General features: G+C 39.9%; 1 protein-coding gene across 3 annotated transcripts in view; it reads left to right on the top strand.

The window, feature by feature from the left end:
- The window catches only part of TLK1 (tousled like kinase 1), a 64285-nt gene extending 41333 nt beyond the window's left edge, over positions 1-22952 (top strand). For all 3 annotated transcript variants that reach the window (XM_033168228.1, XM_033168236.1, XM_033168244.1), the window contains exons 7-21: positions 3078-3167; positions 4779-4871; positions 6451-6561; positions 7525-7661; positions 8710-8898; positions 9804-9870; positions 11382-11479; positions 11802-11883; positions 13674-13765; positions 13860-13949; positions 15353-15522; positions 17011-17146; positions 18560-18671; positions 18924-19031; positions 21162-22952. In XM_033168228.1, the coding sequence (XP_033024119.1) occupies positions 3078-3167; positions 4779-4871; positions 6451-6561; positions 7525-7661; positions 8710-8898; positions 9804-9870; positions 11382-11479; positions 11802-11883; positions 13674-13765; positions 13860-13949; positions 15353-15522; positions 17011-17146; positions 18560-18671; positions 18924-19031; positions 21162-21338 (1752 nt within the window). In that variant the 3' untranslated portion in view covers positions 21339-22952. The remainder of the gene's footprint in view (positions 1-3077; positions 3168-4778; positions 4872-6450; positions 6562-7524; positions 7662-8709; positions 8899-9803; positions 9871-11381; positions 11480-11801; positions 11884-13673; positions 13766-13859; positions 13950-15352; positions 15523-17010; positions 17147-18559; positions 18672-18923; positions 19032-21161) is intronic.
- Positions 22953-26386: the final 3434 nt, after the last annotated feature.

The following is a 26386-nucleotide window of genomic DNA, read 5'->3' on the forward strand; positions in this document are numbered from 1 at the left end:
CTAGACGAAAGGTATTCGCTAGCAGAAGGCTGCCCCGCAAGACGAAAAAGTCAATGGGCTTGCCTCGCAAGACGGGGGAAAAAATTTTTCCCGCGAAAACCGCTATTCTGCCTTGGTGCTTCGCAAGACGAAAAATTCGCTACACGAAGACACTCGCAGAACAAATTATTTTCGTCTAGCAAGGCACCACTGTACCTGTATGTAGTTGACTGTTGCCCAATAAAATTATTCGAAGTGTCAAACTTCCATGATTTGTCAGTTCTTATGCTTGCACTTTTTTTGGAAATAATTGGCAAGAACATTTGAACGTGGGAACAGGTTCTTATTGCCAGGTTGCCATATTTCAAAAAGTGAAAATCCGGACACAAAAGTTGTTGAGCTTTTCTTAGTTTTGCCCAAAGTTATTGAGCTTCCACAACCCCCCTTGAAAAATCGCGAAAAAGAAAAAAAGATTTCGGTGATTTCCGCCCAGACACTGTTTCTGACTGCCGTATTCCAGTTATATCCGGGAAATTCTGGACGTATGGCAGCCCTGTCTTGCTGAAGAATGGGGTAGAATATTGCCAGAACATTTCTGGCGCCCCTCCTTATACAATCTGAAGAGAAACCAGAGTATTCCCCCCCTCCTTATCTCCTTTGAAAAATATTGCCTATTAATTTTTTTAATGTGGAGAGGAGCTGCAGGTAGTCAGCTGGGTTTATGATAATGCCGCTTGTAAAATGGTGAAGATCCAATCTAGAACAGTAAAATAGATTTCGCACATCCAGTTGTACCCGGTTAGAGAAATGTGAGACATTTTTAAATCTCAAGTTACTATATGTCACTGAGGAGAATTTTCCCTCTCCCCCCATTCCCAGTCCTACTCCAGTACTGACAAAAGCTTCAGACTTCATCTTCTAGTAGCTGAGAAAATTGAAACACTTCCAGTTAAATACCTCTGCACGTTTAATCTAAGGAAACGATGGTATCTTCAGTGGGTCTGGATTACTCCCCTGGTATTTCTCCCTCAATTCTGCTATAGGCAAAGAGCTAGCTCTTGGGAATCCCGTTGAATTAAAACAATTACATGAAGGTGGAAATGCTACAAAAGAAAGGTTTTTCTCTTCTCCCCCTCCTCTTGCTCCTTCTTGTAACTATATCGAATCCACAGGCATGTTCAGTTTACAGAAACAAAAAAACCCATACAGGTTGGCTTTTTCTTTAAAATAGAATGTTTCCTCCTACTTCTTTTTTTTTACAAAAAGATAATTGAGAGGGGTTTCAGTTATGCATATTTGGAAGATTGTCAGTCCTCTTTTTCCAAACATGTATTTCAAGACACTCCCCCCCCCAACACAATGGATTTTGGTTTGGGGTGTCTGAGACTCATCTTTCCAGGCAAAGATGCAGCACCGCCTTCAGCAATTTTCTTCCCCATAATTCTCCTAGGTGTCTGCGTCAGAGGTGGGAGAGAGCCACCTTCGGCTGTGTCCCCACAAAATAGTAGGGAGAAGCAATTTATGCTTGTCCTTGGACTATTCTGTTAAATTATTTCTTAGAAACCTCTAGGTAAGGTCTGCCATTGCTTAACTGCTCCCTTTCTGATACAGCAGTTAGGGAGGCTGGTGTTTTTGTGTAGTGTTGCTTCAGAAATGAAGCGTTCAAATAGGGTTGCCATATCTTGAAGAGCAAAAAAGAGGACAGCCGCTGTCAGCCCAAGCTTGGGTTGGCAGTGGCCGCGGCAAGCAGAGCAGCTCGAGCCGAAGCCAACCCCCCAACCGCCGCCCAGACATTTCCTTTAAAATGTAAAAATTTGCCCGGGTGTGCATGTTGCCCCCCCAAAAGAGAACATGTCCAGGTTTACCCAGATGTATGGAAACTCTAACCAGCCATTACCATCTAAAGGAAGAATATTCCCTGATCATTTGTGGGGTGAAATATATTTTTCCACATACTCTGTCTCAGCTACAATCTAGTACAGTGTTTTTCAACCTTTTTTGGGCAAAGGCACACTTGTTTCATGAAAAAAATCACGAGGCACACCACCATTAGAAAATGTTAAAAAAATTAACTCTGTGCCTATATTGACTATATATAAAGTAATTTTTCAATTTTTCCCACGGCACACCAGGCAACATCTCGCGGCACACTAGTGTGCCGCGGAACAGTGGTTGAAAAACACTGATCTAGTAGTCGATGCGTTGTTGCCTGTTAAAACAGTTTTACCTACAAAGTGTCTCCAAGCACTTTTTTTTTAGAAGTGCTGTTAATTTCCAATAGCTATAATTTGTAGTGAGAGTCTTTGAAATAATATTGTGCACCAAAAGTATTCAAAGATGCAGCAAAAGCCACCAGTGGTTCCCCTAATTGCCTTCCTCCCTATTGCATGGAAAGTCTCTGCAGTTGCTGAGACAAGTAACCGGTTGCTAGAACTTGGATAGTGATACAGGACAAAAATGTTTCCATTAAGAATTAGCACATTTAGAAACACAAGTCTCAAGTCTATTGAAAAATAAATTGTTAATACCTGAGGATCTGAGGTGAGGTGTAAGATACAGCAGTCCCTTGATTCTGTGCTGTCTCTCAGAGACCAATTTATGTTGCTGTATCCATGCAGTTGCCTTATACGATAGTCTTACTACCCCCTTAGAGACTGTTTGAAATGGTATTTTCTCTGAAGGTGCATGAAATGATTTCCCCCCCGTTCATTACAAAATAAATAAATTGGGGACAGTTCTGACATTGGTGGCAGAGGCAAATGGTGACTTCGTAACATTCCCTGCAGATGATATTCTCATGTACCATGAGGAAGTTTCTGTCCTCTGAGATCTGAATAGTGTAGCTTTTAGTACAGTACTGGAGAATGAAAAGCCATGTGTATTCCAATTGTAGGTACTTATTCCTTTTAGTAGAAGAAGTATATGGCTGGTTTTTATTCATGGTCTGGCTACGGTGGATTCCAAGCATTTCAGGTGTGGGAAAGGTGAAAGAGGACAATATATGACCAAGCAACCTCCCTTATTTTAGCAATTTACTTCGTTCTTATTTCTGCTTTCCAGTTACATGTAAATCTTATATTTTATCCATGCATATTTAGGTTCGACAGAATAGTCCTTCTCCTACTGCATTATCTTTTGGGGACCACCCTGTTTCACAACCAAAGCAGTTGTCATTTAAAATTACTCAGGTGAGCACTCTGGATTGTAATTCTATGCTTAATGCTGAAAATACATGAAGCCATTCTATTTCATTATTCTACACACATACACATTAGTTCTGATTTGTAACTGTTGCTTAGAAAAGGTGGCGGGTGGTTAAAGCTAAACTTGAAGTATTTGTTACAGTGAAAGATTGAGAATAAGTAGAAGCAAGCCATTCTTCTTTCTCTGTATTTTACACCCATTCCCAGCATAACAACATATGATCTTCCTAGGGAGATTACAAATATATATGGGGAGTACAATTTCAGGACAGGTGCTTTGGGATTTAAGATCTCGAGATTCTGATAGATGGAAATGAAAACATCAACAAGAGTTGTTATTATTATTAAAATTTGTATACTGCCCTTTGTAGATCTCAGGGCAGTTCACTACATAAAAATTCAAGGTAAAAAACACAAAATGCATAATAATGTGATTCAAATGGAAAAGCAGGGTGCAGGTAACTTTTATCAAGGCCGTGTAAAGTAAAGGTAAAGGTACTCCTGACCCGTTAGGTCCAGTCGCAGACAACTCTGGGGTTGCGGCGCTCATCTCGCTCTGTAGGCCGAGGGAGCCGACGTACAGCTTCTGGGTCATGTGGCCAGCATGACTAAGCCGCTTCTGGCGAACCAGAGCAGCGCACGGAAACGCCGTTTACCTTCCCGCTGGAGCGTTACCTATTTATCTACTTGCACTTTGACGTGCTTTCGAACTGCTAGGTGGGCAGGAGCTGGGACTGAACAACGGGAGCTCACCCTGTCGCGGGGATTTGAAATGCCGACCTTCTGTTTGGCAAGCCCTAGGCTCTGTGGTTTAGACCACAGTGCCACCCGCATAAAAATAACACAAACTAAAAATTCATAGGAATGTAAGCTGCCTTGTGCCGATTCAGACAAATTCTCCATTTGGTTGTATTGCCCACACTGACTAGCAAGCAGCAGCTGTCGAGGCTTTTAGTTGGGATTCTTTCACAGCCGTCTCTGCCTGTTCAGTTTCTAGCTCCTCCAAAGTATGTGTTCTGCCACTGAACTGTAGTCCAATTGTACAGAGTTAGCTGACCTGGTGCGCTCCAGGTTTTGAACTCTAGCCCCCATCAACCAACCCCAGTCAGCAAGGGCAATAGTCAGGGAACATGGGAGTTGTAGTTCAGAACATCTGGAGGGCTCCACATTGGCTCTCTGTGCTGCAACTTAACAGATTCCCTTAGGTCCAGAATGCTGGTGAAGCAGCGGAAGTGTGTGTCAGGTGAGGTGTTCCTCGCTATGGTTTTCTCTTCTAACTTGCAGGACTCAAGACAGAAAGGTGGCATAGCCATTTGTGCAACCTGGCGTGGCAGTGACCAGTTCTGCCTCTTCTCTTGAGTCATGCATGCACCCAGTTCAGCACAATCTCGATTATACAAAAGGCATATTGCTCATTTCCTTCTTAGAAAGGGAAGAATTTACAACCGCCACTCTTCAGGCTTCTGACAGTATTTACTATTTTGCCTAAGTTGAATAAGTTAGTGGTAAATTAAAAGGCTGCATTCTGATGGAACTTAGATGGAATTTGATAAATATTTTCTTTCCTCTTCCCTACTATTATTTTTTTTAACGTAGACTGATCTCACAATGTTGAAATTAACTGCACTTGAAAGTAATAAAAACCAAGACCTGGAAAAGAAAGAAGGTCGTATAGACGATTTGCTCAGGGTAAGTATGATAATTGTAAGATTAAGAGAGAAATATAGGGTTACTTACATTTGCTGCAGAAAGTGAGGAGGGATTAAAGAACTTTTTAATGAGGGTGAAAGAGGAGAGCGCAAAATATGGTCTGAAGCTCAACATCAAAAAAACTAAGATCATGGCCACTGGTCCCATCACCTCCTGGCAAATAGAAGGGAAAGAAATTGAGGTAGTGAGAGATTTTACTTTCTTGGGCTCCATGATCACTGCAGATGGTGACAGCAGTCACGAAATTAAAAGACTCATGCTTCTTGGGAGAAAAGCAATGACAAACCTAGACAGCATCTTAAAAAGCAGAGACATCACCTTGCTGACAAAGGTCCGTATAGTTAAAGCTATGGTTTTCCCAGTAGTAATGTATGGAAGTGAGAACTGGACCATAAAGAAGGCTGATCGCCGAATAATTGATGCTTTTGAATTATGGTGTTGGAGGAGACTCTTGAGAGTCCCATGGACTGCAAGAAGATCAAACTTATCCATCCTTAAAGAAATCAGCCCTGAGTGCTCGCTGGAAGGACAGATCCTAAAGTTGAGGCTCCAGTACTTTGGCCACCTCATGAGAAGAGAAGACTCCCTGGAAAAGACCCTGATGTTGGGAAAGATGGAGGGCACAAGGAGAAGGGGACGACAGAGGATGAGATGGTTGGACAGTGTTCTCGAAGCGACTAGCATGAGTTTGGCCAAACTGCGGGAGGCAGTGGAGGATAGGCGTGCCTGGCATGCTCTGGTCCATGGGGTCACGACGAATCGGACACAACTGAACAACAACAACAACAACAACAACAACAACACTGCTTTTAAAATGGCAAATTACTTGTATTGCAATTGACTTAAGCTATCAGGAAGACATAAATACATGCTTGCAAAGATACTTATAATATCGTATCCTCCAAACGCTAGGAATGTTTTTTTTTTTTTGTGAGGTGTGGACTGATACCATATTTTTTAATACCTGGGGAAAGAGAAGGCACAACTTGGGCCTATATGTATACATTTTATAATTGGCACTCCTCATTTCCTGTATTTGTGATTTGTTCATGCTCAAAAAATCTTTAGGAAAAAAGCCCTAAGAACTCAATGGTATAGAACTGACTGAGCAAGGTGGGTGGGAGATGATTAGGTTGGGAGGGGAACTGAGTAGCTGAAAAAGGAGGAGGAAAGAAGACACACAGAGAGATTTTAAGAAAGTTAGAATGTACCACCTCTTTAGGTCACTTCCTAGTTCACACTGAAAAGCTATTTTAATGCCCTCAGAGATGGAAGGGAGAGTTGCCCCAAAGATATGACTGGAAAAGTGAAATAATATAGCTGGGATTTGGGCGCAAGTGTGTCACCCAACCTAAGCTGGGGAGAACTCCAAAACAGGCCAATGAGGACTGAGCCTGGAATGCTGTTGGTGTGTGTGTGGAATGGATGGAGAATAAATGAGAAATGGGGTTACAGGATGGAATAGGGCAGCTGTAACCCTATTCCAGAAGCATTCAGCCTTGCAGCATTTTATCGCAGGGCCCCACTCGTTACCAATACATTTTCATTTGATTCTTAGGCCAATTGTGACCTACGACGACAAATAGACGAACAACAAAAGCTACTTGAAAAATACAAAGAAAGGTTAAACAAATGCATTTCAATGAGCAAGAAGCTTTTGATTGAAAAAGTAAGTTGGATTTTGTTATATATTTTTTGTTCAGCATCCGCAGTGAAGAATACTCGGTCATCCTAATCCTGTAAATCAGGTTAAACTGTAATGGCATGAGCTGCAGTTTGTGTCATTTCAGTAAAAACCCGATCCACTCAGCAGTAAGGTGGGTCAGATACCTCTGTGTCCCCCTATTACTGCAGCAGTGCAGGAAACTGCTTCTCTGGGTTGATTCCCACACAGCAAGAGAGAGGCACTGTGTAAGGTGGGGGCAGATGCATGGATTTGTCTCATAGGGAGATATTCCCTCCAGGATGAAATAAGTAGATGAATTAATGGACAAGAGGAAGTTGTTGTGGTCATTTGTAAGAAGGGGTAGAAGAACTACTACCCTGGTGGTGCTGTATTTAAACACAGGAATAGATCCCTGGGTCCTGGGATCAAATTCCAAGCTGGTATGAGGGAGAGTCATGTTAAAATAGGCTTAAATGGAAACTATTTAGAAAACTGGAAGAGTTGTTTTTTTTTCTTCTGATGCAAATGCAAAGTGGAAATAGCATAGCACCCTTTCCTCACCTCCATTGAGTGTAGCAAACCTGTCCAGAATACAGTCTTTTTCAGGAACAGGAGGAGGCTTTAATAAAGAATGCAGAAGGTTTCGGCTTTCAGCGCTCTCATATTTGCCTTGCTCGATACCACAAGCACAAACCAGTAAGGCACTTGCAAAGATACGCAAGCAACTGCCTTCTGCTCGGCGTTAGCAATCTCAGCTGATGTGTTAACTGGGTGGGTGGTGAGCTGCTCCCCCCCCCCCCAGTGCTGAGGAAAATGCAATACCCTCACAAAATAGAAGCCTTGAAGGAAGGTATCTTGGATCCTTGTGCAACAAAATAAGTATCAGTGTTGCATTTCTGGTGGCAAAAAATCTGATGCTGAGAAGGAAGGACTCAAAAACTAAAGTGATATTTTTGGTTTCCTTAGAGCACACAAGAAAAGCTGGCAAGCAGAGAGAAGAGTATGCAAGACAGATTACGCCTTGGGCATTTTACAACTGTTCGACATGGTGCATCGTTTACCGAACAGTGGACAGATGGCTTCGCATTTCAGAATCTTGTGAAGTTAGTCAATATTGTGTTTTTAAATTGTTCGTAATTACTAGCTCCAAGGAGTGGATGTTTTTATGTAAAACTGCCGGCTTTGGGATTACTTTTTACATACATCATGGTATTCAGGCTTTTAAAGAAAGAAGAAGAAAAAAGAGGAAATCTCAGAATACAGTAGAGAATTGATTTAATCAGCTGCCTGTTGAATTTCTTACATTTGGTGATTTTGAAAGCAAACACATGAGTAGGTTTGCACGAGTTTTCAGTGAGTCTTGAAAACAAAGCAGACTTTTAGGACATGGGCACTGTGTAGATTAATGACTCTCAGTTTGACCCATGCATCTACAATATACGAAGTACTTTGAGCTATTGGTGTGCTTGTTTGCCATAAAGGAGCAGCAACAAGTAAATGAGAACCTAGTTGACTTGACTGCACTCCCACTAGCATAAAATAGGGAATAGGAGAGGGAGAAGTCTGTAGTTGCTGGTACAAAAAAAGTCGCCTCAGTAACATAATTTAGCAGAGACTTAGCAGAGATGGGAATGACTGAGAAGGTGTATAGGTAGAATCAGAGTGAAGAAAAGTAGAATTCTTGAATTTTAACTTCATGGTTTGAATAGAAGGATGTCATGTGTAGTCCATCTGTTTTAGTAGTAATGTTACTAAGCCATAATTAAGAAGATGGCTTGGGATGTCTCTTGAAGTTGGCATGCATGTCAGAGTACCCTGATTAACTAAATTACTATGCATGTTGGATTCTGCATATTTGCATTCTACATGTGTCTTGCACAATTTTTTAAAACCAAACTTCTAGAACTATTTGTCTTGTAATTCAGTTATTTGAATGAAGAAAACATGCCTTAAAATGGAGATGTGGAGGATATTTGGGGGCCTGTGACCTATGCCAGATCAAATTTGGCCCGCAGACCAGAGGTTCCCCACTCCTGCTTTAGGTTATCAGCTTAAATCCACAAGAGAGTTTAAATGTTTTTTTAAAAAAATAAATAAATAAAATAAAATAAAGTCTGAAAATCATCTTAAAACAATGCTTTGGGTTTGCAGGCAACAGGAGTGGGTAAATCAACAAAGGGAAGATATAGAGAGGCAAAGAAAACTTCTGGCAAAGCGAAAACCTCCTACTACAAATAATTCTCAGGCGCCCTCTGCCAATTCAGAACCTAAGCAGAGGAAAAACAAAGCTGTCAATGGAGCAGAAAACGATCCGTTTGTTAGACCCAATTTACCACAATTGTAAGTTCATACTTCTTTTCTAATTATTGAGTATTTGTCATGATGGTGCCACAACCACCTCCTGTTTGTAGCTGTTCACAAAGTTGGAGAAGCTAAATCTTTCTCCCTGCTTGTAGTGGCCCTGGTGTTGTGGCTTGGGGGTGTTCCAACGATGTGTGTCTTCCAAAACTGTTGTTAATTACAGCTTGCTTGTTTTATCCCACAGAGCTCTATAGGGCCATTTCCGAAGCCTGCCCTGTGTGTTCTTTATTTTAGTTATGACAAGGGAGGGAACTGATTTTTGTATATGATGCTCATTTTGGTTTAGAGTCGGCAAAGTGATGTAAGATATGTAGGTGTTCCAGTGAATACTAAAGCTTGGGTCCCAAACTGGTACTTGCTGAATCTAGGACGTCAATAATTCAGACTCTTCTGGCATCAAGTACCCTTTCTATTTAAGAACATCGCTGTGTAATCTGTTGCTCGTTCCTGTAAATGCGACATGACTTTGCACTTTATTCTAAATGTGCAGTCCCACATTATTACAGATACCCAATATCTCTTTGTCATCCTAATGTAAGATGCCTTGTAGACCAATAGCATTTAGCACATACTGCAACATCGGCTGCATTTGATTCAAACACCAAAGAGGAGTTACGGGAATTACACTGTTCTTTGATACCTCCCTGTATCTTTTAGGTAGGAGTGTGGATACAGTTTTGGTATCAGAACATTTTGTTCCACATTAAGCTTCCGGTCATTCAGAATGTAGCAGATTCTACAAGATGCTGGAGGAATTGGCTTTCTGTGTTATGAATCGGAAATAAAATATGTTTTCCCCCATTCAACTTTTAGTAACATGTACTGTGACTTTTTGTGTGCCACTTTTGATTAAAATGGTTTGTTATCTATGGTAATTCCTGCAGGCTAACACTAGCAGAATACCATGAGCAAGAAGAAATTTTCAAGCTCAGATTAGGACATCTCAAAAAGGTATGTTTAATAGTTTAAACTGGATCTTTTTTTCTGATCACACAGTACTGTAACCATAGACTCTATCCCATTGGTTATAGATATGATCCAAGTAAGCTGTTTGAGATTGAAAGAACCATGCCTGGAGCTGGAGCATGCTTTGAAATACTGTATAGAGCTGCTCAAATAGTCAAAGTTGTATGTCACTTTTAAACTGAAAGGTGTATGGTGATTTTGCATCGCTTGTGAAAACTTCAGTATTTTGTGTCTTGCATTATACCATGAAGAATAGCCATTCTGTTAAATGTCTAGTTTTTAATCAAAATTCCATGCTGTCACTTTGAATGATGAGAGGAAGGTATACATAAATTACCCTTTGGTAATGTTAACAGTTGCTATAAGAATGTGCCAGTTACATTATAAAGTCAGTAATCTGCATTTTTGGGACACACAACTACACTGTATACTCAGTACTTGTACTTCTTAAAAATTAGCAGTGGTAAACTGTTCAATTAATAAGATCAGCTTGATTGACCTTTTTCCAGAATACTGCTCCTTTTTGGACAATGGAAGCTTGTAGTTTGCTAAGGAAGGCATTATGCAGCAGAACATTCTTCAGCATTGCCATCTATTTTGTTGCTCTTTCAACTCTGAGAAAAATGCTATCCCATAAGAGAATAGATAAAGATTGATTTTTAAAAGTAAAACATTTGTTTAAATTCAAACTTCTATTTTTAAAATGTAAATAACTTGTTCAAATGGTGTGTGTTTGTGCGCGCGCGCACGTGTACCTTATAGTCAATCTCTGGTTTAACTGGTCCTCTACCAGATACATTGGCTTGAAGGAGATTTTTCTTATTGAAGATCCAATTTGATAAATTCTCAAATATGAAAATTTAAATAATTTGCAGATTATTGGATTTACACCACCATTAAGAAAATATATGAAGTAGAATACATAAGGAACTAGATTTAAGTCAGTTCTTTTGCATGAACCAAATTGAACCCTGCATTTGTCACCTGAGCCCCCTGCGAAGGAGGTGTGGAAGTTGACAACAAAAGAAAAGGCCTTCTCAGTGGTGGGCTTTCCATTTGTGGAATGCTGTGCCGAAGGGGGTGACACCATTACCATGTTTTTTATAGAGTTCAGACAATCCCCCCCCCAATGGCTTTGGAGCTTAATTTTCTGCTTACCTTTCATACACATCACCTGCCTCCACATACATATCATTTATACATATCATTTGCCTCTACATGACCAGGCAGGCACAAAAGTTTTTGAACTTGTTTAGTTATGAAACTGGTTGTGTCTTTCAGTTTGGGTACTATCCCCATTGTTGCAAGAAAAAAAATGGAATACATCAACTAGAGGCTTTGTAGGGGGAAATATATTGTGAATTAGGTGTACGTCTTTCAATTTCTCTTTCAAATGTTGAAACAAACAATTCCCTAGTTATCAGCTGTGAGAGGGATAAAACGTAAATAAACCAACAAACCTTGAGATTTCATAAATTATTTGTTTTGATTTGCAGGAAGAAGCTGAAATACAAGCAGAACTTGAACGTCTGGAAAGAGTTAGAAATCTTCACATACGAGAGCTCAAAAGAATAAACAATGAAGATAATTCTCAGTAAGGCACTAGATTATAATCTTGCGTACTTACTCTTCTCAACTTCACTCGCTCTGGAATAAATGACACACAGATATCCACGCTGCAACTCTGCAAAACCTGTTTTTGTTTTTATACTAGCAGTACACTTATAACAACAACAACAACATAGAATGTATTTTAAGTTGAATCAGTACTGCTATGATCCAGAGCTATAAAAATGAAATACTGCACTCCAGTATCCAGTATTTCTTTTTTTGTATACACAAAAATAATTAGTATTAAATTTAAGTACTTGCCTTTCTCATTGACCAATGTTCTTGCTTCTTTTTTTAATAATAAGGTTCAAGGATCATCCTACGTTAAATGAGCGATATTTGTTACTTCATTTACTTGGCCGAGGTGGATTTAGTGAAGTATATAAGGTAATGTCCTCTTCTTGGCTTTATTTATTTTTTAAATTATGCCTACCAACAATAGGTGACCCTCTCTAGAACCAATTCACCGAAAAACATTTTAAACAACAAAACTGTACCAACTTAAAAGTATAAAAATAACCTCTCCAGGTTTTCCTGAACAACTAAAAACTGGTAGCAGGATAGAAAAATGTAAAAGTCAATCTGTGTCCAGAGAATACCCAAACCTTTCAGCTCAACCTTGGGTTGCGAAGAGCTGTATTGGCATAAGCATAAAGAAGGCAGAAAGCCTTTTCGAAGCTGGTGCCTACTTTTCTTTACGTGATCTGTACATGCATTTGAAAACTGTGTGCTGTTTATCTTCAGAAATATGGGCCTCGTTTGAACGGTTTAGCGTTCCCATGGTTTAGTGTTACGAGGGAGTCTAGTTTCAAGGAAACATAGTGATTGACCACAGTTTAGAGTTTGAACGACATGCTAAACTGCGGGTTACTTGAAACTGAAGCTTGGTGTCCCCTTACAGTTGTGCTGAGATGGTTGTGAAGGAGTGCTCAGCTTGCTGAAACATGTTCCCATAATGCTAAGAACATGTGTGAAGGCAGCTACTGCCAGACCTTGTCTATAGCTTGCCATTGGCGAGGAGAGAGCGTAACCAGTTCAGATGACACACTAATCCAAACCTTGGCTTGGCTTACCACAGTGCAGGAAGAGGAGCAAAATGGCTGTGAGGGCCTCTCCAGGAACCCGCAATCCTGGTAAACTATAGTTTGGTTTACCTGCCATATCACGTGAACCAGGCTATTCGTGTATGTTCCTCTGCAGTCTGAATCAGTCAGAAAAGGGGTGACCAAAATGGTCAGGGCGCTGGAGCAACTCTCCTGCGAGGAATGGTTACAATGGTTTGGGCTTTGAAAAGGTGTCAGGAAAATATTGAGGTCTGTAGGATTTTATGCATGCTCTTTCATAAAGATAGAGGAGGACCAAGCATCATCCAGTGAAACTGAATGACAGGAGGCACCAAACAGACAAAAGGAAATATTACTTCATGGTGGATAGTTAAACTATGCAATCTGCCAAGACAAAATGTGGTGATTAAAAGGGGATTAGACAAATTCAAGGAGAATAAAGCTATCCCATCAGGATAGTTGTACACTCATTCCAGGATGCCTGTGAACCAGTTGCTTTAGCAAAAGCAGAAGAGGACTGTTGCATTCATGTTCTGCTTTTGTTGCCTTCTCATAGACTGTGGGAGGTTACAAATCTGTAAAATTTAAATAATGTTTACCTGCTTTGAGTATTTCATCTGGGAACAATCAAGGAAAAGCTTGTGGGCTAGTTAATAATAAGCAATATTTATTCATTATGACAACTGCTTTTTAGTATTTTGAATTAGTAAATGCACGAGTACTGATCACTCTATTTGAAATGAATGTTCAGACTAGGAGATAGTTTAAGAGCAGGTAACCAGGCCATCTCTCAGTGTGTAGAAGTGATAGGGAGGGCGGTTTATTTTGCCCCAAAGGTAGATTATGTACAGTGTCCTGGTTCTTGAAATAAGCAAAATTAGAAAGGTGCCAGGCAAATTATCTGACTCTTCTGAGACCATTAACAATAGTATGTTGGCTCCTGAAAAGCTTCTGAGAAAACAGTCAATTAAAAATTCAAGGTTTTTTCCACTATTGGGCCAGATATGATGTATTGCACTCTCAAGCTATATTGAAATGTTAATAAATACAATTCCCTGTGACCGTATTTTACAAAATCTGTTTCTACTACTTTCCCCCCAACCTTCCTTGCAGGCTTTTGATCTCTATGAGCAAAGATATGCTGCTGTGAAGATACACCAGCTTAACAAAAGCTGGAGAGATGAGAAAAAGGAAAACTACCATAAGTAAGCGTTTCAAGAAAACACCTTTTTTTTTTTGGTCTTTGTAACAAATTAAAACTGTTCTGGTGGTCGTGATTAATTTACCTATGTCTTCTAGGCACGCCTGCAGAGAGTATAGAATACACAAAGAACTTGATCATCCAAGGATAGTAAAACTCTATGACTACTTTTCCCTGGATACAGATACGTAAGTCTCATTCTCTCTCTCTCTCTCTCTCTCTCTCTCACACACACACACACACACACACACACACACACACCAGTTAGAAATTAAGACCACCCTTCAGGAACATTTTTGGTTGGACATAAGTATGATTTTGGGACGCGGGTGGCGCTGTGGTCTAAACCACTGAGCCTAGGGCTTGCCAATCAGAAGGTTGGCGGTTCGAATCCCCGTGACGGGGTGCGCTCCCGTTGCTCGGTCCCTGCTCCTGCCAACCTAGCAGTTCGAAAGCACGTCAAAGTGCAAGTAGATAAATAGGTACTGTTCCAGCGGGAAGGTAAACAGCGTTTCTGTGCGCTGCTCTGGTTTGCCAGAAGTGGCTTAGTCATGCTGGCCACATCACCTGGAAGCTGCCTGCAGACAAACCCCGGCTCCTTTGGCCTATAGAGCGAGATGAGCGCCACAACCCCAGAGTTGTTTGCGACTGGAGCTAACGGGTCAGGGGTACCTTTACCTTTAAGTATGATTTAAATTTCATGGTGTTTGGCTTCACTGGCTCAGTATTTTCTCTAGTATGATGTTCTGAATGCTGTGGCATTGATTATCGTTCAAGTACAGTGGTACCTTGGTTGTCGAACGGCTGGGCTTCTGAACGCCGCAAACCCGGAAGTGAGTGTTGCAACTCTGCGTCCGCGGCTTCTGATTGAGTGCAGGAAGGTCCTGCAGCCAGTCGGAAGCTGTGCCTTGGTTTTCGAAGAAATTATTAAGTTCAACAACCAAGGTACCATTGTAGATTGTTCCAGTTTCTTTGTAAAGTGAAAATTTGATTTCGCATTTCTGCGTTTTCCAAAAAGTTCTTGTATCCATTCTTCTCTCATCGGGACCTCCTCTTCTTTTTTCCATTTCTTGGCAAGTAAAATTCTTGCAGCTGTGGTTGCATACATAAATATGTTTCTATACTGTTTAGGTTGCTCTACCCCTGTAATTCCCAAGAGGAAAACAAAACTTACCGGAAGAATTAAGAAATCAAGATAACAAACTGTTTATAAAAGAATGGACATGGTTTATTGAATATTTACAAACAATTGGAAATAGATAAAGACATTGGCAGGATTATTGTAATAACCTGCAGTTTTAAAAAGAATATACAATTAAATTAAATAAATAGAAGGATAATTTAGGATAGGCAGGAAATGATAAAACAAATTGAAGGAACTGCAGAAAAAGGAGGAAAGGATGTCAAATTGTTTGAAATGTTACAATTTTTGTAAAACTATTGAAATGTATACAAATGAAAACTATAAATAAAAGTTAAGTGGAAATGTGCAATTAATGCAAAGAAATGATTTTCGTATTTCCATTGTATGCTTGAATAATTAAATAGCCTTTGTTTCCTTATCTAACTTTTATTTTTTCCCCCTTTCTAGGTTTTGTACAGTATTAGAATATTGTGAAGGCAACGATTTAGATTTCTATCTCAAGCAACATAAACTAATGACAGAAAAGGAAGCTAGGTCCATTGTAATGCAAATAGTAAATGCACTGCGATATCTCAATGAGATTAAGCCACCTATAATACACTATGATCTTAAACCAGGTAAATAAGAAGGGGGGGGGAATCAAACATCATACATTGTATATTGTATCTTTAAAACACATTCTTCTTTTAATTCTTACTATTGTAGCACCTGCCTCTGTTTTTCTTTATTTAAACCCATCTGAGTTCACATTGGCCTTGATTTTCTTTTATGGCATGAGTGCTTAGAATACAGGAGAGGTGTCTCTTTTAATCTGTGTTGTCTCTAATCCTTAACAAAAATGTGAATTTAGTTTTATCACACTGCTTCATTTAATCACACTCTTCTTTTTTCTAGCCACACACACCTATTCTCTCTTTTCTGCTGTTTGCTTTGAAGGCAAATTTGCGCACTCTGCCCCCTCACCCCACTGCTTAATGTTTTGGCTTCTACACTGAGCTATTTCGATGGATGTCTTCCATATTCTGTATGAATTTGGCTGAAATAGGATTTTCTTGTACCTTAATCCACTGTGTGTGCTTAAATATAATTAGAAATAGATTGAAGTAGCAATCAAACATCATCTTTGAATGTGGCTTGAAGTATATATTTGATATGTGTACAATTTTATATCTGTAGCGTTTAGCTCCTTGTGCCATGCGCTTGACCTCACAGTCTTTATAATGAGGTGCAAAACATCACATGCAATCACATGCATGATTTGCCTTCAGTAAACCCGAAGTATAGTTAATTATGTCTTTTTTCCTTTTGAATATGCAGGTAAATAATACTTCACACATGCCTCTTTCACACAGCTTTCGAGTCTTTTCTTCTTGTGTAGATCACTGCCTAATACATTTTTTTATTCGGTAAATGAAAAAGCGTTCAGGCTGCTTCAGAAATCCAAGCTTAGCTAAGGCAAATGGGATAGTACTGGGAAAATACTGAAAGAACCAGCATTGCAGAAAACACACAAATATTTGACGCATCTACATGGTGCAGAGTTAGCACAGTACAGTCGTACCTTGGATCCCGAACGCCTTGGTACTCAGACGTTTTGGCTGCCAAATGCCACAAACCTGGAAGTGAGTGTTGCGGTTTGTGAATGTTATTTGGAACATTCCTGCAGCCAATCAGAAGCCGTGTTTTGGTTTCCGAATGTTTTGGAAGTCAAATGGACTTCCAGAACGGATTCCGTTTGACTTCCAAGGTACGATTGTTTTATGAAAACTTGGGAAGAATTAACTTTAACCAAACTGTAGCTGTCCTTTGAAAATCCATTGCTCAAATTCTCCAAGAGATTGTTGAGACACAACTGCCTCTGCTCACAGGATGGGGCAGTTCCGCGAATATATGTGGAAGACGGAACCATATGCACCACCTTGAGCCCCTTGGAGGAAATATATAAAAATATAATAATAAATGAATGAACCATAGATATGCCTATAACCAGGGTGTTTCTGTTCTATAAAACTATGCCACTGTCTTCATTTAAACACAATGGAAGGATTGTGAACCACTGCTGGGGTAGACTTGGTTATTTTAACGAACTCTATCCCTCTTGATAGGAAACATCCTTTTGGTAGATGGAACAGCATGTGGAGAAATAAAAATTACGGACTTTGGGCTGTCTAAAATAATGGATGACGATAGCTATGGTGTGGATGGAATGGACTTAACTTCACAAGGGGCTGGGACTTACTGGTAATATTATTATTTCCCATTTGGCAAATGTATTTCTTACTTGTGTGAGAACTGTTTGTAAACCTCCGCCGACAGGTGTAGTTGATGGAAAGAATGTGCTGTCGTTGGTTATTTGAGCTTATAACCTGATGGTATAAGTCTGGATTCAACCCGCGAGTCCCGCTATTGAAAAAGCCTGCACAATGGCTTCTGCTAATGCAGACACAGGCAAACTCGGCCCTCCAGATGTTTTGGGACTACAACTCCCATCATCCCTAGCTAACAGGACCAGTGGTCAGGGATGATGGGAGTTGTAGTCCCAAAACACCTGGAGGGCCGAGTTTGCCTATGCCTGTGCTAGTACAATGGGACTTTCCCCCCAGGTTCCAACAAATTGCATTTGTGGGGTCAGGAGTATCCTAAGAGCAGCATGTAGGCAGGGGCACAGGGAAGATAGCTCTCCATGGGGAGCTGAAATGTTTGTACTGCTGGAACAATTGCTGTAGCGCTGTGTTGAATTCCTTCTACAGAATTAATCTCTAATGCATGGAGATTAGTAGTTATTTAATCTTCAATTCTTTTATTAATTATTATTATCAAGGTTTTATTGTCTGGTTTCTGGCTGAGGAATGATCACCTTCATTTAGTGCAAACTTGGTGTAGTTTAACATACAGTATTGGTCACTGATGGAAGAAGGGGATAATGGCAGAAATGTAGGGTTTTTTTAAAAAAAATCTGGTACAGTAGTTAAGATTTCTACTGAAATATGGGAATTGTTATGTACTTTATTATTATTATTATCAGAAACAGCATCTCCAATGGAGATTATAGTGAATGAATTATTTCTGTTTATTGAGTAGTATATGTTTGCTTAAATGTGTTTAGGAATTTCTAACCTAACTTGTCTGCTTTCAAGGCAGCTTAAACCACACTACAGTCATCTGGTCCAAAATTCAGGCTCCACACACTTTTTTATTTTGTTCCATAACTTCTTGGTTTGGCATACCATAATATGTTTCACCTAAAGTGGCTAACTGTGATTTGTGTTTACTATCCAAACCAAAATTGGAAGCTACTGTTTGAAATGAGGCTCCAATGCTGGTTTGTAGAGCAGACACAAATCATAGCTTGTCAGTTGAGATGTAACGGCAAACAATGTTTTGCCCAAACCGGGAAGTGTTTGGAAATCAGAGTGCATAAGTAAAGGGAGTCCATGAGCTTAACTTAACAAAAAGGTTATCATGTGAATTGACCAATACCATGTAAATCTATTTTTTAAAAATTCCTAGAACAATTAGAAGCATGTGAGAAAACCACTAGATTATTGGCAATCTGTATCTCTCATAAATACTTCCAAAAATCAGCCTGCCCCTGGAGAGGGAATCTTCTTAATGCGTCTGTTTTCAGTGACTGAGTTTCTTCTTTCCTATCAGGTATTTGCCTCCAGAGTGCTTTGTTGTGGGCAAAGAGCCACCAAAAATTTCTAACAAAGTGGATGTGTGGTCAGTTGGAGTAATCTTTTTCCAGTGTCTATATGGTCGAAAGGTAAAAACAAATCCTTAAATGTAGAGTTTTCTAGTGCATTTCAGTCCATCTTCAACGTGGTCTTTTTGAAGGGGAAAAAAACCATTTCTGGAAGTAGCTGTGGTCTTCAGCCTCCGCCATTTGCGCTTTCCCAACAGGGAGAACTTGTTTTTAAGTGGAATAATTTTAGAATAAAAAAGGTGGTGTTGCTGATTTCTTTTACTGATATTTGGACATTTAGCAATCACTGTCTGAACTTTCTCCTTTCTCCAGCCATTTGGTCATAACCAGTCCCAACAAGATATACTTCAAGAAAATACAATATTAAAAGCCACTGAAGTACAGTTCCCAGTGAAGCCTGTTGTGAGCAATGAAGCCAAGGTAATATTCATGGACTCAAGGTATACATTCTGCTAGAATATGATGTAATCGACCTTGAGATGGATTTTGTTTCAGGGCTAAGGTCAAGAGATAACGTTGAGGCAAATTATAACAAACTTTGTGTTAAGGTGTTTTTTTTTAATAGCACACCATATTCTATTCTTGTATGTCATTAGATAAATTTGAAAGTAAATGCAAAGTATCATTTGCATATATATATATATATATATATATATATATATATATATATATATAATTGGTCATACTTCCTATAAAATATAATATACAAAAAGTAATAATTTCCTGAAAATCTTGCTCTTGGACTCTTTCATACATATTCTTGAATGTTTTTTATTTTTTAGTACTCTTAACTAAAAAATAGGAGAGGCCGCTATAGAAAAGAGAGTGTTAACCAGATGCCCTAAAGAAACTCAAAAGTTAAGACAGAACAGACCACCACCACTGCCACATGCAGTTTGGCTGGCATTTGGCAAATTGGAGGATAAATACCTCCTCAACGTGGAGATTCTGTTCTTTACTGCTAAGGCTACTAACCATTCATAGAGCCTGTCCTTTGAATTAATCTGGTATGCTTTTAATCTGATGGTTAGCACAGCTACCTGTCAAGAAGCTGGAACTCTTTGTGCTTGGCACCCACCCACAACATCCTCTGCTTAGGAGTCAGATAGACATTCGTGTGATAAATGGATAATGCCAGTTTACTCATTTGGACTTACCTCTGACTCCTGCTGTCATGCTTTCCTGGGTTTTTATTTTTAGTGTCTGAAAATTATATTCCATGCATTTCACAAGGGAAATCGTAATTGCTAATCTTTTGCCTGTATGTGTTAGCGAAGGATGTTTGTGAGGTATGATTTGGAGCAGACATTGAGCAACAACTTGCTTAGAACAGGGGTCAGCAAAAATTTTCAGCAGCGGGCCAGTCCACTGTCCCTCAGACCTTGTGGGGGGCCAGACTAGATTTTTTTTTGGGGGGGGGATGAACAAATTCATATGCCCCACAAATAACCCAGAGATGCATTTTAAATAAAAGGACACATTCTACTCATGTAAAAACACACTGATTCCCAGACCGTCCGCAGGCCAGATTTAGAGGGCGATTGGGCTGGATCTAGCCCCCGGGCCTTAGTTTGCCTACACATGCCTTAGAAGGTAGAACGCCTGCATATTAACACACCTGCAATCATGAGACCAGAAACTTGCTTTTTAAAAAATCTGTGATTCTGTGCCAGCTGTCAGATTTTTCCCAAATTCCAGGCCTGGTAAACCACCAGTCCCATTTCTAAAGGTTTGCTTTTGTATAACATTTAAAAACTCCTATTTTTATTGACTTTTTCTGCTTAGTTTGGCAAGTAATCCGCAGCGCCCCCCCCCCCCCCCCCGCAAATGTTACGTTGAAGATGTAGAACTGACAAGCAGGGAGGGACTGGCGGAAAGGTGAACATTAATTATTAAATTTGCAAATATAATATAAGCAAGGGTCAGCAACAGAATTCTTATCTCCCTTTTCAAAGATGGACGCTTAGTGAACAAAGCAAGAATTATATTGGAAGCTGGAACAATAGCAATTTCAGTTTAGTGCTAACTTTACTCTTTTAATTTGACTGTTCAGAAATGTCTGCAGTTCACAGTGGCTGCATACATTTTCAAATATCATTGGGAAGTTCATTTATGGTCACGCGTGTCTTTGTGTAATAAAAGTTTTTTGGGGGAAAGAGTGTCTAAATTAGCATCTCTAAGCATTCACATATGACCTCAGTGCCCACATCTTTGCAGATTAAACAAGAATTTGAGTGTGGCACAGGATGGAGGTTTGAACTGAGAATGTCTTGTGTAAAGCCATCTGACAAATTCTACACGAGCCAAAATCTGAACTAAATCAGAAGCTTTTAGTTCATCCTTCTGACAACTGCTAGTTCACTCTGTGGTGTTAGTGGGTTATCAGATAATAAGCACATCTCCATTTTGAATCAAAATCCCACTTAACCACTTTCACTTTTATTTTTAGTACCTTAAAGAGCTCAGATCCCTCACCAGAAGAGGTGATTCAGACCTTGTTTACTGTTAAGAGAATTTGCTCTATAATCTTCTTCCCCTCCCTTTCTGCAGGCATTTATCAGACGTTGTTTGGCATACCGTAAGGAGGACCGGTTTGATGTTCATCAGCTAGCTAATGACGCTTACCTACTTCCGCACATGAGAAGATCAAATTCTTCAGGAAACTTGCATATGACTGGACTGGCAGCATCTCCCACGCCGCCAATATCCAGCATTATTCCCTACTGAAGCTTCTTAAACATGGAAGGCTTGCATGATATCGTCATGTAGTTTTGCTGCAGCAGACTTTCATCTGAAAGCGTTGGATTAGTGCTTTGACACAAGTTTAACAAATGGGGTGTTCAGACTGTGCCTCTTCTACAAATGTCATTTCTATGATTGGACTGGATCATGGTCTGTGAAGGGTACATTCATTTCAGACTCTCATATTGGAAACATTGAAGGACAGCATTACCTGTTGCCTCCAAGCAGATGTACTGTGTTTTTAAGACTGAAGAAAATGCGTGTTTTCAGGTTGCCGGGAGGGGAACACTGTAAATAGCCTTTTTAATACTTACCAACACTTTTGGTTGATACTGGAGAGCTCTAATAAGGGTAGTTTTTCATTATTTGAATAAAGAAGAAAAGGAATGAAGCACGGAAGAACAGCACAGTGCCTGGACAAAAAGCTAAATAAGGAATCTTTCTTCCCAAGAAGTCAACGTTTCAAAAACCAAAGTAAAAATGAGAGACACAGCTGTGTATGTTAATTTCTTTGGATAGAAGTGATTTAGTATTCTGGGGGCTGGGGAGAAATCTTTAAAATAACTGTTACGTTGGTTGAATGACTGTATTTCCAAAGGGATAAAAATAGCATTTTAAGTAAGGTAGCAAAAGCTAGTTTGGAAACTAGTTCAATTATTTAAATGGCATTTTGATACTTAGCGGAGTTGTCAACTGATATCCGCTGCCCAGGCTTTTGAAGAGGGATCTACAAAGGCCATGTATGTAACCAAAAGCAAACAGGTCATATTCAATGTTTCTATGCAGGATAATGACAAAATTCCCTTCTAACTGTATTGTAAATTGTTGTACAGAGGTCATATTTTCAGTTTAAAAAAATTTCAGCAACTTATTCCTGTACAAATGTTTAAAGTATGGCTTTTCTAATTGGATATTGTATTTTTTTTAAGTCTCATTGAAGGCGCTTTTAATTGCTGCTAAATGATGTTGCTTTTGCTTTTGCAAAAAATAAAAATGAAATAAATCAAATGACCTCCTTAAGGTGCAAGTCAACTGTACGTCCTAGAGAGACTGAAAAGTAGATAATTCATTAACAATCAAGGCATGTAAAACTGATCTGTGTTGGAACTATACAGTGCAGTTCAAGTCAGTTTCCTGAGCTGGAGCACGTTGATAATAGATGTAGAAGTTGTTTATGGTTATTCACGGTTTCTGGAAATTCTGTCTACAAGGTGGGAAGATGTTCCTCTAAAGAGATGTTTCTTGTGGCCTGTACAGATATTTTAAAATGTGAAACATTTTCTAACTGCCTTGTACGGTAGAATCTTTTTTTCAGAATGCAGTATCTCTCCCATACAAGATTCCTTTTACTGTCACATTCATAATGCTGAATACCTGTACGTAACTTTGTCCATGTTGCAGAAAGGAAGGCTGTATTACCACAGGTTCTTTTTCCCCATTTAATATTGTACAGTTAAACTGTGGCTCTTGTTTCTGATGTTGCAAGCCATTTTGTTTTCATTGTACATAAGGATACATTAACTGTCTCTTCAAGATGCTGCTGAAATTGTAGAGAATGTAGCCAAAACAGTAATAAAATAATGACAGTTGGAATTTCAAGTGGTTCTCAAGTTATTGCTTTGTATTGTGAAAGGGCATTGGCGATAGAAAATTGTTTGTTTTCAGATTGGACCACTAAGTTCTAATCTTGGAGGCAGTCCATATATTATGTGGGGACAATGAAAAAGACACAGTACAAGTGACAAGGGCTATTACTACTTTCTCCAAGTTCTACAGTGGTGATGTGTGCACTTTCTTACATTGAGATCTGTGCGTTTCAAAGTCACTTGAAGCTGACATGGATGAGACCCACATCTCACATTATTGCAGCTGGGGACAGGAGTCATTTATGCAACTTTCTTCACTTCCAAGTACAGTGGTACCTCAGGTTACATATGCTTCAGGTTAAGAAGCCCGCTAACCCATAAATAATGCTTCAGATTAAGAACTTTGCTTCAGGATAAGAACAGAAATCATGCTCTGGCGGCGCAGCGGCAGCGGGAGGCCCCATTAGCTAAAGTGGTGCTTCAGGTTAAGAACAGTTTCAGGTTAAGAACGGACCTCCAGAATGAATTAAGTTCTTAACCCAAGGTACCACTGTACTGTGTTTGCTTGGGGCTATATAAAGAAGCCAGATGCTTTAAAAGAGGTTACACATTTACCGAGGATGAGACTCACTGGGGACTAGGCATGGTTGCTATAGACTATCTCGGCATTGTTTGATTTCAGTGGACTTAAAATTGCAATAAACTTCATAAGCCCATGCTTTGCTGTAGTTCATACTGCAATTTTGATGTTTTTGGATGTGCGGAGATTATGAACCAGTCTTACTTGGAGCTGAATTAAGTTGCTACCTTTTTTGTGCATAAAATTTCACTTTAGCTCCAGGCAGGATGCACTTCAGAATGTGTTGAAGACTTTGTAATAATAGGAGCAGCAACCCCAAACATCCATTTGCCCCTTTCAATGTGTTTGTCTTTATTTTATCTACAAAACAAAAAGCAGGGGGTTAGAAATCTTTTAAAGGTGTTTTACTTGAATTCACCCACTAATCTCATGAAATGGGTGTGTGGTTAATCTGGAACCTGAAACCTGAACAGGTAAGGATAAAAGGCAGAGCACAGCAATCATAACTAGTAGCCATTGGTAGTCGTTGTTGTTGTTTAGTCGTTTGTTGTTGTTCAGACTTCAGTTCAGACTTCCAACTCTTCGTGAGCCCATGGACCAGAGCACGCCTATCTTTCACTGCCTCCCGCAGTTTGGCCAAAGTTTAGTCGTTTAGTCGTGTCCAACTCTTTGTGACCCCATGGACCAGAGCACGCCAGGCACTGCTGTCTTCCACTGCCTCCCACAGTTTGTTCAAACTCAAGTTAGTAGCTTTGAGAACACTGTCCAACCATTTCATCCTCTGTCGTCCCCTTCTCCTTGTGCCCTCCATCTTTCCCAACATCAGGGTCTTTTCTAGGGAGTCTTCTCTTCTCATGAGATGGCCAAAGTACTGGAGCCTCAGCTTCAGGATCTGTCCTTCCAGTGAGCACTCATGGCTGATTTCCTTAAGAACGGATAGGTTTGATCTTCTTGCAATCCATGGGACTCTCAAGAGTCTCCTCCAGCAGACTCCAGGTAGCCTTTACTTCCATGAATTTGTCTAATCCTCAGATGCCATTTGGGCCTGACAAATGTTGGTTTTTATTTTCCCTGTTAGGCCAAGTACTTGGTCTCTCATCACTGTTTGCCTCAGTTCCTCAAGCTGCCTTCCAGCAAAAGTTAGTTCAGTCTCAGGCAGATGCCCTCTGTCTTCCTCTCTGAAGACTGATGCAAAAAAAAAAAAAACACCATTTGGCTTCCCTGCAATCTTTTTATTCTCCTTTAGCACAGCATTAGACTCATTTGTCTTCCAAGGGTCCAACCACCTCTAGTTGATCCCCTGCCACTAATATATTTAAATATTTTGTTGCTGCTGTTCTTCGAGGGGCACATTGTGCTTTTAGAAAATTCTTTCTTAGCATCCCTTATTGTCTGCTTGCATTTCTTGTTGCCCAAGTTTGTGTTCCATTTTCTTCCCATTTACATATGACTTCCATTTCTTGAAGGAAGACTTCTTGCCTCTAATAGCTTTCATAAATCACGCTGACATCCTCTTGGCCCTGATCTGTGGTATATACTCCAGCTGAGCTTTCTATATTGTATTTTTAAACAACTCCAAAATCCATCTTGACACTGCCTTTCAACTTTTTACCAGTTCTCCCCATTTTTGAGAGGCTACTTCTTTCGAAGTCACATGCGGCCATGTTTCATTTTCTTGGCAATTGACAATTTACTTGGTCCATTAAATTAAATTAAATTAAATTAAATTAAATACCATTTAATTTAATAGCACTTGGTCCATATTCCCAATTTCTTCAGCTTATGTCTTGCACCAAGTCCTAGTTGCTTCTCAAGATTAATGTCCAGGGCTACCAATCCTCTGGGTCTGTTCCATGACCAACTGTTTCAAAGCACAATTGTGTAACATACATGGGATGCGGGTGGCACTGTGGTCTAAACCACTGAGCCTCTTGGGCTTGCTGATCAGAAGGTCGACGGTTTGAATCCCCTGTGACGGGGTGAGCTTCCATTGCTCTGTCCCAGCTCCTGCCAACCTAGCAGTTTGAAAGCACACCAGTCCAAGTAGATAAATAGGTACCTCTGCGGCGGGAAGGTAAATGGTGTTTCGGTGCACTCTGGTTTCCGTCACGGTGTCCCGTTGCACCAGAAGCGGTTTAGTTCTGCTGGCCACATGACCCGGAAAGCTGTGGACAAACGCTGGCTCCCTCGGCCTGAAAGCGAGATGAGCGCCGCAACCCCATAGCCACCTTTGACTGGACTTATCCGTCCAGGGGTCCTTTTCCTTTTACCTTTCTACCTGTGTAAGGTACCTAGAAATTTTACCTCTTATTTTTTAAAAATTGCGTTTCTGATGGTAATTCCATGTCAACTAAATATGGACAAAAATAATACAATAAGAAAATCTCTGAAATAAAAAAGAGGTTGCAATTTAAGATTTCAAAGGGTAGACCAAAACAAAACAAAACATTCCTTAGCTGACTTCCTATCCTCTCCTTCCATGGTTCCTTTTATCTCCTCTCCCGTGTTTCCTTGGTTCACCCAGTCTATTGTAGTAACTACTTTTATAAACTTTAATTATTTCTTACACTCCTGAAAACCTTACCATCCTCCTAGGTAGATTGTTTGCTTATAATACTTTTTCATAAATTCAATAAACAACATCCAGTCCTCCTGAAATTTTACCTCTTTGTCATGACTGGAACACACGTGTAGGCCATTGAAATCACCCATCATGGCAACATTCCTTCTTTTGGATGCTTCCTTGATTTCATTCGTCTCAAGATCTCTGAGTATTTTGATCAGGGGAATAATAGCACGTAGCCAATACAAAATTAGCCTCAGAACCCAGGGTCACCACCCACAACGATTCTGTGGAGGAGACCGCT

The sequence above is a fragment of the Lacerta agilis genome, chromosome 1, assembly GCF_009819535.1.
Source record: "Lacerta agilis isolate rLacAgi1 chromosome 1, rLacAgi1.pri, whole genome shotgun sequence".
NCBI lineage: Eukaryota > Metazoa > Chordata > Lepidosauria > Squamata > Lacertidae > Lacerta > Lacerta agilis.